Consider the following 15,273-nt stretch of genomic DNA (forward strand, 5'->3'; position numbering starts at 1 on the left):
AGTAAAGCATCTGAATTCCAGTCTCTTAAATAGTGTTTATTATTATTCTTTTAAAAATACTGTATTTCTTATAACTCAAGTTATTTTTCTCATAACTGAGCAGCAACTTCATTTTAATGGTAGATAAATTACAAGCTGTTTAAAGATAACTGACAGCCCTTACCAGCTTCATCAATGGTAGTGCACTTTTGATACATGGATGTGCGCAAAGTTGGTGTTCGAACATTTAACAGTCTAATTTTATCCACTCTAGAATCAAACACTCTCAAAATAGGGTCTTTATCATCATCATCATGGCACATAATCTTGTTGTCAATAAAAGAAGCAAACATTTGTGTCTCCAAAAATCTTGAGAGGAAAGGCAAATAAGGTTCAGGCTGGTCAGACAAGAATGATGCCTAATAAATTAAAAAAAAAAAAGAACCCACATTGAGTATTTTTTTAAAAAAAAAGATGTTTTTCAGTTTTCCAAGCAATAATTCCAACTATTTTATATAGTTACATATTTTTAGTTTATTTATTTTCTTATTTATTTTAATGTATACTCCATATTGAAATATACATACAAGCCATATAGATTTTTCATCAACTAAATCTTCATATCATGTTAAGTTTAGAATAAGCTTAAAACCAAAAGCCTTACGAACAAATTTACAAAAAAGAAAGAAAGAAAGAAAGAAAGAAAAGGCAGCATGCACCACAGCATGCTGCCTAGTACAGTCTCTATACCATGGAAATCCTTATAACCAATCCCTAGATGCCTATAATTTTTAGGATGATGAAGAGGTGGAAGAGGATAAAATCCCCAAACAAGGGAAGAATGTAAATATCAGCAGTAACTATAGTTTTTTCCTAACAAACTTTGTTAGCTACTAACAATAACAATCCATCTGAACCTTTTTCTTCATTTTTCCTCACAGAATCCATTTAGCACTATACCACATTGGGAATGTGGGAATGTTCTTTAAACTGAGTTGGACTACTAGTTCTTATAGCTCAAAACTTTCGACACTAGGCTTTTCCCTATCTGTGCCTTCCAGACATTCAGGAATCTTGCCAATAGAAGGCCCATGTGAGTCAAAATCCAAAAAATCAGGAAGGCCTCAAATTGGGAAAAGCTTATGTTAACAGTGTCATTCCAAGTATCTCTTTCTAAGTTATATCTGGCCATGTCAGAAACAAACTCAAAGCAAATATTCTGCCTCTGAGCTATGGTTCTTTCTTCCAAACTGCTTGAAACTAGAGGAGCTTCACAACAGCAATGTGCGATGGGAAGGAGGTGCTCTTAAAAGAGAAAGTGTTGAAGCTATCACAAGCATGCACAAACACTTCTGGATTGTGGCCATTACTAACTGCTCCTGTATTACAGAGCACTTAGTCATTAAATAAACATATTTTTATTCAACCACCAGCAATACCTCTAATGTTGGACGTACTACCAGTCTTAGATTTTTGAACTGTAATCAAAACTAGACTCTGAAAGAGTTTTTGTAACTCAGGCCTGTTACAGACTGCCAAAATAAAGCTGCTTCGGGTCTCTTTGGAAGTATGCTGTTTAAATGATGCATGCATCCTAAGAATCCGGAAGCTGCACCAAAGCTGCACTCCAGTGCTTAGGAATGGAGTGTGGCTTTGGCGCGACCTCCGGACTCGTAGGACCCATGCATCATTTAAACAGTATACCTCCAAAGAGACCCGAAGCAGCTTTATTTTGGCAGTCTGTAACAGGCCTCAGATTTGATATTCTTCAAATTGCTTTGTATATTTTCTCTTGTTTGATCAGAATTGGTAGACTAAATATTAACATATCTGCCATTATTTTTATATGTTTTAGAAAATGAAATATTTAGTTAAACTGCAACACTTTTCAACTGGCATTCACATTGATACCACTCATGTTCTAAATCAAAACAGGACAGCAGAACTGTAATAATTCTTCATGTACTGGGATGAATAGCTATGGCCAAGAGCAATCAGGGTTGTGACAGCACCACAGTCCTGATTAAAGTTCCCCTTTCCTAAAGCAATTCATTGCAGTGGGGAAACTGTTTTGGGGGTTTACTGTGCTTATCCCACCAGAGTAAAAACCAGCTTTACAATGGATTTTCATTAGGGCCACAGTCCCAATCCTAATTAGGGAGCTGCTATCCAACAAAAAAAACACACAGATATATGAAATGTGTGTTGTCTTGCTTTGGCTATTACAAAGCATTACATCCACAAAGCAACATACAAGAACGGATGCCTATCTATAACAGAGAATAATCTGTGGCAGATAAAAGTATACATATTTTACTATTTTAGTTCACCAAAATAAGTTTTGTTTTAACCTGTTGTTTTTGCAATCTCTGATTCACACCATGTGTTAAATATTCCAAGGTTTAGACCATGCTATATTTTTCCGAAAACCTACCACATTGATCATAATAGCTTTTAACTGTTTACGGCTAAGCCACAAATCAACAATCTTTCTACACCTCAGTAAAGCCTACATGTTCCTAATCCTCCAAATATTGTTTGGAAGACTGGAAATGTACCATGAACTTTCATGCAATCTCCTTCCCTTCATCCATGAAGATTTCCCTCATTTCCATTGTCCCCACTTAGACACTCACTTTATCAAAGTTCTGCATTTGCTCCCTATTGGTAAACCATGATTCCTTGTCTTGGCTGGGCTGAATAACAAATACTTCATAATCTGCAAACATCTGTGTGAAACGATTAGCAAAAACTTCTCGTATTTGAATATTGAGCTGGTAAACTTTGAACTCTTCTTCATCACACTGTACTTTGAGATCCTTCTTGTTACTTGTCTCTTCCCGAACTTCAACCTGTGAGAAAAAAGATGCTCACATAATAATCCTTCATTTGACTTCTGATAGCTCAAGACTGTCAGAGATTTTGGCCAATTAAATAACATAAAATAGCTTGAATTACAAGAGTTTATGCAGAATATTATTGTGATGGCATATCATGAGACAGAAAATAAAGAGGGGCAGCAGCAGCTGAAAATGACAAAAGTCTTGTACTCCTCAGGCACTGGGGAAAATATTTGTCTAGTTTTTACAAACAAGTGAAGCATGTACTGAATATATTAATGTATAAATCTAGAAATTTTAGTCAAAAAACCAACCCAAAAAACCTGGGTCAACATATCAGTGGGTCAAAAATAGGAACCATCCCCTTCTCTAAGCAGAGTGGCAAAAGGCAAAAGCGTAGTCCATCTCAGAGAACCTAAAAGAAGCAATCATCACCACTGCTCTCTGTCACAGCACCACTTTTGGCCTTTTTAAATGTCTGGGTGGGAAAGCAGCAGTATGCTTTGGCATAATTTTCCTTTCTTTCATCCTCTACATCAGTGGTCCCCAAACTGTGCCCTTTAAGAAATTTTGGACTTCAGCTCCCAGAAGACTCAGCCATATTGGCCAATAATCTGGGATTCTGGGAGCTGAAGTCCAAAATCTCTTAAAGGGCACAGTTTGTGGACCTCTGCTCTACATCCCTTGTTACATTCCACCTCCGTTCTACCCTTGAGCCCTGGTTAAATTCCTGTACTGCAGACATTCACAGCCACAAGGTTGTGAGTTCGATCCTGGGTCTCTCCAAGGTCCACTCAGCCATAGATCGCTAAAATGAGCACCCAGCTTGTTGGAGGCAATTAGTTTACACTAACTGCTTAGTTCACTGATACATAGTATAGAAATGTACTTCTATTGCTATTGCTTATCCACAGGTTATATCAAAATCCATAATTTTTTGCTCCAAAACCTGAAATCAACTAATACATGGGGTTGACTTATAGTAGAATAAATCTCACTCTAACAAACTCAAAACAAAACACAACACAACTTCATGCTAAATCAAACTTTTAGTCCCAGCTTTAGAGACCAATTAAGTTAATGGGATTTGTTAAGTCAACACTATCTAAGTCCCATTGATTACAGGTCTACTGTAAATGAAAGACTAACAAATGGATTAGTCCTTTATGCTTAAGAAACATGTCTTTTTCTGTCCAATCTATTTTAAAAATACAAATGTTGTAACAGCTTAAGTAACTAGTAAAGCTTAGGAAGATCAGACGTGATAACTGTTTTATTTTAAAATACTGTAGTTTTTGTTAAATATTTTTTAGAATAACAGAATCCATGATGATAGATACTGATGACAGGCTGCATCAATAAAAGTATAGTGTCTAGATCAAGAGAAGTAAAAGTGCCACTGTACTCTGCTTTGGTCAGGCCCCACCTGGAATACTGTGTCCAGTTCTGGGCACCACAATTCAAAAAGGACATTGAGAAACTGGAGCGTGTCCAAAGGAGGGGTACTAAAATGGTGAAGGGTCTGGAAACCATGCCCTATGAGGAATGACTTAGGGAGCTGAGGATGTTTAGCCTTTTACCCAAAGAAGATTAAGAGGTGATATGATAGCCCTGTTTAAATATTTGAAAGGGTGTCACATTGAGGAGGGAACAAGTTTGTTTTCTGCTGCTCCAGAGAACAGGACCAGGAACAATGGATCCAAGCTGCAGGAAAAGAGATTCCATCTCAACATTAGGAGGAACTTCCTGACAGTAAAGGCTGTTCGACAGTGGAACAAACTCTCTTGGAGTGTGGTGGAGTGTCCTTCTTTGGAGGTCTTTAAGCAGAGGCTGGACGGCCATCTGTCGGGGATGCTTTGATTTAGATTTCCTGCATGGCAGGGGGTTGGACAGGATGGCCCTTGTGGTCTCTTCCAACTCTACGATTCTAGGATTCTATAATATCTCTGGCTGCTGTTTATTTACGTATTTATTTCATTTCTATGCTGCCTTTCTCCCCAAAAGGGACCCAAAGCAGCTCACAAATAAAATCATTTAAAAACTTTACAATTCTTGTGGCTTTATTTTTTTCAACTATCAAAAGAGAAAGAGAAAAATGATGTTTGCCAGCATAACAAGTTTACTACTACTACTACTCTTTACTACTCTTTACTTCTATTACTCTGTACTATACTGTATACTGTACTGTAAATTTACAGTGCTTTATAAATAAAGGATAATAATAATAATAATAATAATAATAATAATAAATTTCATACATAAAACTTTGAAGAACTGAGAATTAAATATGTGGAACATTTCTGCCACTGTATCTAAATCTTGCTGTTATAATAAAAAGGGATGAACCTTTTCAAACCACCTTCAATATTAGGACATGGAGGCTTAGCAGGTAAAATGCTGACTCTGATAGTCGCAAGGTCAACAGGTCAGGAAGTGCTGACCCAAGTGCTGCATGATGGAGTGAGCTCCCATCACTCGTCCCAGCTAGTGAAAGCATGCAAAAAGTGCAATAAGTAACACTTTGGTGAGAAAGTAATAGCGTTCCATGCGGTCATGCTGGCCACATGACCACAAGGTTGTCTCTGACAACACTGGCTCCCTTGGCTTAGTAATGGAAATAAGCACCACCCTCTACAGTCAGACATGACTAGATAACCTTGTCAAAGAGGAATACCTTTTTCTTTTACCTTTACCATCTTCAATGTCACTACTTCATCAACAGTAACTTGAGCCCCTACAAATTAAACCAAAAGATAGAAAAACCAAGACCAACTATGCATATAAAATCATGCTGATAATGTTCTGGATAATTAGTGAAACAAACTCTATGCCTCTGTATCAAGCAAATACCAAGCAAAATTTTACCCAAATTTCACAGGACAGCACCTATTAAAAATGTGTAGAAATTTTGTAGATTAATTTTTTGTAGAAATGACAACTGAAGCAAAAATCCCCAAACAATCCCATCTCATAGTTTTTTGTGAGTTTTTCAGGCTATGTGGCCATGTTCTATAAGAGTTTATTCCTTGGCCACATAGCCCGAAAAACCCACAAAAAACTATGGATGCTGGCCATGAATGCCTTTGACTTCACAAACCCATCTCAGTTATGTGCTGTTATGACAATCCCATAAGCATTATGAAACTTACCTTTTCTAGACTCACACCTGTTCTTTTCACAAGTGCTTGAAGTCTTGCTATGGTTTCATTTTCTTTCAATAATTCATAAGAATTTAAAGTTGGTCCTCCTATATTCCCATTTCTCTTATCAGAGACTATGTCACATGTCCTGAGACTTTTCATCTTGGAGGCAATTTCACTGCAATGTAAGTTTCCCTCAGGTGAAATCCCAAAAGCTATAAGGACTTCAGAAACCTCCTGAATGAATTCAAGTTTATTTGGAAACTGTGGCAAGTCTTCTGGTAACTCAACATAGTGGTTGTCTATGTCGACAAAGCACAAATTTGCCTGAACAGAAACAAATTAAGAGAAAAATGAGAATAACAATGAGCAAAAGTAGGATTTCTGCACACATCATATGTGTAGTATGATGGCACTGTTTTATTTTGCACAGTACATAGAGAATTTAGGTGCAATAATAACAAATGTCTGACTGGAGAAGATTAAAGCTACAGTCCTATGCACATTTATATGGCAGCAACTGTCATTGTTAGGAAACTGCTTCTCAGATGTTTTCTTGACTCCATGATAAAATCTATCAAGCACTACTTTTATAATCTGTTTACACTAGATTAAGGGTAAACACAAACTTTCCTCTCTTTTCAGTTCTACTGGCAGTTTAGGTAGAAAAACAGACTGCTTTTCACATATAAATGCAATAAATGTTCATTTCCTCAACAATAATTCCATACTGTAAAAAGCAATTAAGAGAATTACAAATAACATGTATCTTTGACCATCAATGTAAATTGCATCTGTGATGATCCCTGGGGTCCAAGCAACCAAACAGCCACCCTGTTCTTGGCCCTTAGACTCAGCAGATCCCTTTGCTTTCACCTAGAGTCTCCTGGGTTGCTGTTCCAGCTCCCTGCTGAATTGAATAAGAGCCCTTGAGATCCTCTAGTCAAGCTGCCATCACCCAGTGAATCTCCAGTGAACTCCTCTTAGCACACACTGGACTTGCTAAGGACTTAAATTCCTTCCCTTGCTAACCTAAGCAAGCGACAACCGAGCTAAGGCAAATGTATAGGAGTAGAAAGACAGCAGATACTTTTTTCAAACATATTTATTCTAAGTAGACCGAATAGAGCAATAAAGTATCATTCATGCAAGGCCTTCTTGCCTTGTAGGTACATAATGCATAGTTACAAGATGTTCATTTCAGGCAAGCCAAAAAATAAACTTAACAAATACCTAGACACACTAGCTAATAAATTTCCTAAGCTACTCACAAAGAGATGGGATTTGCAGTCCTTGATGGGTTTCGGATGCAAGGAGCTGGCTCCCATTGCCTAGCTCCAGCCACATCTCTTAAGCCTACCCTTTTGGCATAGGCCCAACAGCTGGGCTCCCAAACAAGAAAGACCCACAAGGCCATATGGCCTCACAAGGGAAACACAGACTCAGCCGCATGGGCTCAGAGGCCTTTTAAAGACCTCTGTTGGAAGGTTCTTGAAACTCCTGGTCCTGCTCAACTGATTGGTCAGTTGGGCCTTAGGTCAGCTAGGATATAAGTTCTCTTTAGCATATGATGTAAGCTCTCATTAACATGTAACTCCCCCCCAGCTTAACCCTTTGTTGTCTGAGAGAAGTCCTCAAATGACTGGTGGCCCAGTCATTACAGCATCCATATGTTTGACTTAAATGCAAGAACACACCTTTATCCCAAATGTTAAGAGCAGTGCACTGAGGGTTTTTTGATGTTTTTGCGGGGGGGGGGAGCTCTTCTAGGCACTAGCTCTCTCCAGGATCCTATAGGCTTTTAAATACAGACAATTAACCAAAGTGGCACCCAAGAAGAACAGGCTGATTTTGTATTTAACAAAACTATTTCTTTATTTAAAAGATATCAGCAGAAACCAACAGAACAATCTATACTCAATGCAATTTATTTCTCAAAATAAAAGGGGACTATGACATGGAAGCTAAAACTCTTCTCCTAACCAATCTAAGAGAGACTAGAGGGGTGTAGTTTTCCTTGAAATCCAGATGTGTTTGCTAGCCTCTCTGAAGGCAGCACAATAATGCCTTCAGGCAGTACATAGGAGGTATACCAGTCTGAGCCAGTTTGACAGAGTCGCCATTCAGTGGATGTGGACAAGACTGTTGAGCACTGATGGCTCTCAATCAATGCAACCATGATCTGGGGGGGGGGGGGATGAGGGTACACAAATCTCAAGCAAAAGCCCTTATGCAACTAAAATTAGTTAAGATTGTTACAGCTGGTTTAAAACAGTAATTCAAAAGACAGGAAGAAACAATGTTAAAATGAGAAAGACAATTGAGCAAAAAGATAAAGAAATCTGTAATAAAGGATGGTGGTGCACAATCAGTGTATTTCTCCTTCATTCTCAGAAAGAGGGAGTCAAAACATGCACTAGTAGCCCTCTCCTGTTGGTTAACATTTTACATTTTACAAATCTTACCCCCCAAATATAAGTGCAAGCTACTTTGTTCTCATTTACTTCAGTGATTATTTAAATATTACACATAATAAAAGAATCATTTAAAAATGATTAAGGCATCACAGAGACTTTTGCTTATTACCATTTCATTGAAAAATTAGAAGCTATTTTAAGAAATCTGTCCACATAGTGTGACTTCAAACTATATTTTTATACACACAGACACACACACACATATAGGAATTTCCTGAATATGTTCTGTTCCATTTTTGCAAACACACTTTACCATTCCTACTGAGGTAATATTGTAGAACTTAGGGCCCATACAGACAGGCCAAAATAAAGCTGCTTCAATGACACATGCATCTCAAGAGGCCAGAAGCTGCACCAAAGCTGCACTCCAGTCCTTAGGACTGGAGCGTGGCTTTGGCATGGCTTCCAAACTCTTAGGATGCATGCATCACTGAAACAGCATACCTCCACAGTGACCCGAAGCAGCTTTATTTTGGCCTATCTGTTCGGGCCCTTAAAAACTTACTTTTTGAACATAATACATTATGTAACTTATTGCAGAAACAAAACAAGGTTGAATCCAGGAAAATCCTTCCATGGACAAAAGACCTTCTTCCATCAGCAGGTTTTCATTGCAGCGGAGCTCAGGAGGGCTGAGGAACCCTTTGGAACACCAAGGAAAGTGATTGTAGGGGTTGAAGAAAGCGTAAGGGAGGGACAAAAATACCTCCCTTAATCTCAACTCTGCTTGAGAATTCCATTTGTGCGTACTCACTCTGGTAGATAAAACTTTAGTTACAACCAAAATCTCAACTGGCTCATTTAAACTGAGCTTCACATTTGGCAAAAAGGATCTGAGAATTTATGAAACAATTATAATAACTACAGCTTTAGTTATAGACTGAAAATAGTATAGGCTAATTAGTTTACATTCTTGTAAACTATTTCATTGCTGTACAAAATCTATCCCAGACAAAATCCAGAATTGTACAACACTTCTTTATACAGAGCGCCCTTCCCTTATGCAGTGATCTGTTCCGGACCCCCAGCATAAGGGAAATTCCACAGATGCTCAAACTCCATTTAAAACAATGGGGCTCGTGCACATGCCACAGGCCAGTGCCGCGTGCACCTTTTATGGCCAGTGGCTTTCAGCGTAAGCTGAAAGTCACATAAAGCATGCCCACATATGATGCGGGCGCACTGTATAACAAGAGGATATCTAAAACTGTGGGTATTTCATACATAAATTTCTAGTGCTACTAATGTAGAGGAATTATGCAGCTATTACATTTTGCTACTACAAAAAAATCTGTTATGGGGGAAAGACCAAATACATGGTGCAAAAATTATTTGATCCAGGCAAAAGCCTTGCTTCAAAGCATCTTAATTTAAACTCCTCTCTTTTGTAAGTTTTTTTTTAAAGAATAGTGTATACTAACCTCTTGAGGGAGCTCTAACTTAGATCGGTCATCTAGGCCATTAGAATGCAAGCCCATTAAATAAGGAACAGGAGCATCTAGAAAATGCAGGAGAGAGGCTGGAAGGATGGGAACATACACGTGCTGCCACTGGAATGGAAACATCAGTGCTGTGATTGTCTCAGCCACAGTCATCAGTCTCTGGTAATCTGAAAAAAACAGGAAAGCAGTTATCATAGAAAAGAAATTAAAAGTATTTGAAAACCACCACAGTAATGCAATCAATATGAAACTAGTCATTATTCATAAAGTATAAGGCACCTAACATAAAGCATTACATTGCCCACATGGTGATAAGCTACTGCTCCCATTGTGCCTCATTATAGGCCAGGCTGTCTAAGACTGATAGGAATCACAGTACAAAAACATCTGAAATTGTAAGGTTTCCAAGCTTTACATTGTGCAATACAGACTCTAAAAAGTACATCTGCTGAGAATTTATCTCTGGAGAGTAAAAGCAAAGAAATATATTTTTCTTTCTACAAAATGCCTTATCGAGAGTAAAAGGTTTTATAGTAAGAGTGACTTGAACTGAGTGAAGATGAAAAGGATGTGTGAAGTACACATCAATGTCTCATTTTTCCTTAGCCTCGCCAGTTGCAAGTACAGGTAAGAGGTGAAACAAGGCTCTTTTCAGTCTTCAGCAGAATAAGTTTGTGCCCTTTGTTTTTATTTAGCACTCCCTCGATAGTTTTTTAAATCATTCTACCAGAGTACACAAGCAATTTATTTAGATAGACATTGTTTTTTCCTGCAGTGGTATTTTAAAAATCTACATACAATACAGTGGTAAAGATCTCAGGGAAAGTTCTTACAGTTCTTCATAGGTGATGTCAAATTCACAATAGAGTATGTACCCTCTTATGGATTATATTCTAAATTTAAATTAGATTAGACTGCTAATTGGCAATGCCAACTTCATAGTACAGCACAAACATTTATGAGATCTGTCTATATGACAAAAAATGGCTCCTGTAAAGTATATTGTCTGGGTCAGAATAAAGTTCTATAGAACGAGTTGGATTTGGAGACTGGTAGGAGTCCAATGAAAGTATTTATGAAAACTAGTTCCATTGTCTATTTAGCAAGCTTTTGTGTGAGATCCTGAAAGCAGTGTGTCACCACTGTATTTTAGTTAACATGCATAACAACACAATATTACCCCTTTTATACTTCAATTTAAAATCTAGAAAACTTAACATCTGGGCCACTTGAAATTTAATAGTAGCCTCCACACAAGTGCCTTGGGAACACAGAGAAATGCTACCTCTTCCAATCACTTGTGGAGGAACGACTTATATGAAGAAAAAAAATGTTTGATGAAGCTGACATAGGCTTCTAACACTGCAACTTGAAGGGCATTTCGTTCTTCTTTTTTTCAAACTCTGGTGACCCACATACAATCCCTGCAGAATCACATCAGGAGGAACAGGCACTCTCACCCCAGATATTTGCACATTCACTTCCAATATCAGGTTGTGAAGCAGAGGTGGGTGATGCAATTTCAGTTCAAAATTTTTACACTCCAGAATTTAGCAAAATGAATAAATTCATTACATAAATGTATGCTTAAAACTCAGTGTACATACATGTGAAAAGGGTGGCTATCTCCTGTCTAGCACACCTTGCCGATCATTATTCAATGTGAAAAATAAATCAAGGTCATATTTACACTGTGTGTGTGTGTGTGTGTGTGTGTGTGTGTGTGTGTGTGTCGAAGGAGGTGTCCCCTGCCCAAGGCTGTGCCCATTGCAATTGCCCCAGAGCATAAACCAGCTCAGTTCACACGTGGCTGCCTTACTGACTTTTGTCAACAACACTGGGATAACTGGATTCAACATTTTTGAGCCCAGCACATTCAGTTCTTAGTGTTAGGGCTCCAGGCTCCCAGTGGAGACCTGCCTGGTGACTTGGCTTTCTCCTGCTGGATCCAAAGCTAGCTGTCTTGGAGAGGACACTGGAAAATGGTAAGGCTGCACCAGGTCTTGGCACTTGGGCATAGGGAGATGCTCTGAAGTCCTCTCCTCTTGCCAGTTGGTCATTCCTAGTTCTGGCTCCCAGATCCAGAAAGTTTTTGCAATCTCTTACCCCTACCCTTGGTGCTGGTCCCCTGGGTATCACTCCTGATTCCAGTAGGCTGTCCCTGGCACAGGACCCTCAGATAGGTCCACAGTTCCAGGACCTGAAGCCTCAAGGCAGTAAGGTATGGCAGAACCAACCTCTATGGTTAGGTAGGGGACCCAGGCAGAAGAATTTGGTAAGGCTGGGCCTGTGAGTTGAGACCCTTATGCTGAGTTCAGGCACAAGAGTGGTACTGGCCTGGTGACAGGCCACCCTGCCAATTTTCCTCCTGTTCTGTTGTACCTGGCTCTTTGAGGCAAGGGGATTGGTTTGCCCACGTCCTGGCTAACCAACCTAGCTCTGCTTCCCTTTTCTTGGGTGTAATTGCAGGACCTCCTGATGGACTTCTTTTCACCTTGGCCAGGCTGCTGGTTTCCCAGCCCTCACCATGCAGAGACTTCTCACACTTCAATTAGAGCTGCCTTAGTTCAGGCACAAGAAGCTTCTTCTGTTGCACAGACCATTCCACACCCTCTCTGCTTCCTCTGAATCCCCATCCCTCAGTCAGCTGTCCCTGAGGTTTTTATACTCCCTGGCTTCTTTCCTCATCAGCTGCACCTGAGGCCCTGAGATGTTGCCAGGCAACCAGCCAGGATAGCCCTGCTCCAGGCATCTCTGCCTTTAAAGGAGCCAAAGCATCCACAATAATCTGTTCTATTCCATTACAGTGTGTATGTGCCTTCAAATTGCCTGTCAACTTATGGCGATCCCATGGATTTCATAGGGTTTTCCTCAGCAAGGAATATTCAGAGGTTGTTTGCCATTGCCTTCTTCTGAATTAGGGGTCTACAGCACCTAGCATTCCTTAGCAGTTCCTCATCCAAGCACCTTCTTAGCTTCCAAGACCAGACAAGATCTAGCACTTCCAGGGGACTAAAGCCTCCCATCATATTTGCATGGTATATTCACAAATAGGATTCAGATATTGATAGGTGTGTGTGTGTGTGTGTGTAAACAGAAGGTCTCTCTCACACACAGTTCATTCTTATCTTAATAGCCATAACATTTAGCTTTTTGAAAGCAGTGATATCTTGTTGTTTGGTCTCTGGGAACATCTGGTTCTGCTTACTAGTGAATCAGCTGCTTCCAGAAAACACAAAGACATGGGTTATTTAAGAAAGCTAGGTGCTACATGTGCCAATCAGGGAAGAATAGATAAGGATCTCTGACAGCAGTGATGGCTCTTCTGCCTCAGAATGAATAGACCAGTAACTCTGAACTTTTATATTACTCTCACATTTCACTGCATATTTGCAGAAGGAATCTTTTCCTTCCCCACAGGTTTTAAAATGAACAGAGGATGACTACAATATTCACACTGAAACATGCACAACAGTTCTTAGTCAAGGTGAAATCTCTTTTGGGTTTTTTCAACCTGATAAAAGACAGTGCTGGATGGAAAGGGGTCTATAACCCAGCCTTTAAAAAGTAGAGAAGCAGGGCCTGGTCTTAGCCCTAATGGGAGAAAACTCAGTAAATAACTAGGCACTTCTACATCCAGAATCACTTCTTTATCAATCATAAAACAGACATATTTCCATCTTCTAATCCCATGCTGGTATAGGGAATGATGTAATTAGTTGATACAATATACCTACAATAATTTCTACTTTGCTGATAGCTGCAGAACCCAACTATATTTTCATAACATTTCATTTTGCTTATATATATATATATATATCTCATCTACCAAACAGTTGTTTTTAATGGAATTATTTTCTTTTTGCTGGAATGTTGTTTATGCTAAAGCTTTAATAATTTTAAGTCATAAGGACAAACCCAGTTATCCTTCTTTTCAGTCTAGTCTTCTAATTTAGGGTGTATCCACACTACAGAAATAAAGCAGTTTCACACCACTTTAAGTGCTACAACTCTATTCTACAGAATCTTGGGATCTGTAGTTTGATGAAGCACCAGAGTTCTTTAACAGACCAGGCCGAATACCTCACCAAACTACAAATCCTAGGATAGGGTCACTGGAACACCAATTAACCATGTCACACCCAGACGAGGCTTTCAACATACCTAGTTTGGTGCTTTTTAGAACTGTTAGCAGGTTCAAGAGATATTTAATATTTATCTTTTTTCTGAAATCATGTAAAAGTACCAGTGACAATTTAATCTTTACTATGACCATGATCATAATTTTTTAAAGGTTATATTATACTCACGTTGTGAATAAAGCAGTATCTGAAATTCTAGGAGGGCACAAGTGAAGAGCTGGACCACATTCTCTACACCAAGTAGCTCAAAAACTTCTTTAACTGGAAAGTCAAATAATGGCAATTCATTGGTGCTTGGCCTCTGGCAGATAATTGGTCCATAAACTCCTGAAAATTTTAGGGATCTCCCTGCTGGAGGAAGTGGAACTTCATAGAGTATGTTGTAGATAAAGCTTTCCAAAGGTAATGGTGGTGGTTGAGGTGATGTTACAGCTTGGTGGAGTTGCTCAAGCACTTTCCTACATGCCTTCATGAAAGACATTGGCGTTATCAGGCAAATGCACTTGGAGACATAGAGAGTGTCTCTACTAATATCGTATGAATTAAATCGCTGTAATTTTGATACAGAGGATCCATTACAGTCTTCTATAGTGCTACAGTTGTCTTTATGATTTGTGGATGGGGTATGAAGAATATCATATTCCGCATTGTGCATGTGATACAATGTCTGCATTGCACTACAGATTTGTTTGCTGGCAACTTCCTCATAAAATGTCAAAGAAAATCCAAATGTCCGTGATCCATCTTCACGGGTAATGATGAATGAATGAAACTGAGGTTCTCTGGCATCAGCTTGTGTCTTGAAAGACAGACCCTTAGGCATACATAACTTGGGGGGAGGGAGGGGAGAGAGAAGAAAAAATATTGCTTATTTTAGTAATTTGTCACTCTTCAATACTAACAAGGCTTGAAACCTAACTTTTTTTCCATTAGCAAAACAAAGTTTACATTCACAAAAGAGGACTTTCTTATCCCCTTCTTTTGGTAGTATTCTGCCCCCCCCCCCCCAAAAAAAATCTGTTCCTGGCAGTTAGGGTACATTTCAGAATGATGAGAGAAATTCAGATGGAGTTCTTAATCATCACCTCAATTTCAAAAGCAAAGAAAATACGGTCTGCACAAACAGTGCAAATTGCTTAGGTATCAGTGAATGCAGTGGTAATAGTACATTTAGCATACCTATTATAGTCTCCATTATTATTATTATTATTATTATTATTATTATTATTATTATTATTATTATTATTATTATT

At 38.8% G+C, this 15,273-nt stretch overlaps 1 protein-coding gene across 11 annotated transcripts in view; it reads right to left on the reverse strand.

The window, feature by feature from the left end:
* The window catches only part of DENND5A (DENN domain containing 5A), an 82,381-nt gene that overhangs the window by 38,626 nt on the left and 28,482 nt on the right, over positions 1-15,273 (reverse strand). For all 11 annotated transcript variants that reach the window (XR_006102476.1, XM_042454643.1, XM_042454652.1 and 8 more), the window contains 5 exons: positions 14,189-14,849; positions 9,858-10,045; positions 5,969-6,286; positions 2,616-2,831; positions 164-398 (listed from right to left, as the gene is read on the reverse strand). Coding sequence is in view for 10 of the 11 variants with exons in the window: in XM_042454643.1 (XP_042310577.1) it covers positions 164-398; positions 2,616-2,831; positions 5,969-6,286; positions 9,858-10,045; positions 14,189-14,849 (1,618 nt within the window). In the remaining variant the exon portion in view is untranslated. The remainder of the gene's footprint in view (positions 1-163; positions 399-2,615; positions 2,832-5,968; positions 6,287-9,857; positions 10,046-14,188; positions 14,850-15,273) is intronic.

Source organism: Sceloporus undulatus, chromosome 1, assembly GCF_019175285.1.
Source record: "Sceloporus undulatus isolate JIND9_A2432 ecotype Alabama chromosome 1, SceUnd_v1.1, whole genome shotgun sequence".
NCBI classification, from domain to species: Eukaryota; Metazoa; Chordata; class Lepidosauria; order Squamata; family Phrynosomatidae; genus Sceloporus; species Sceloporus undulatus.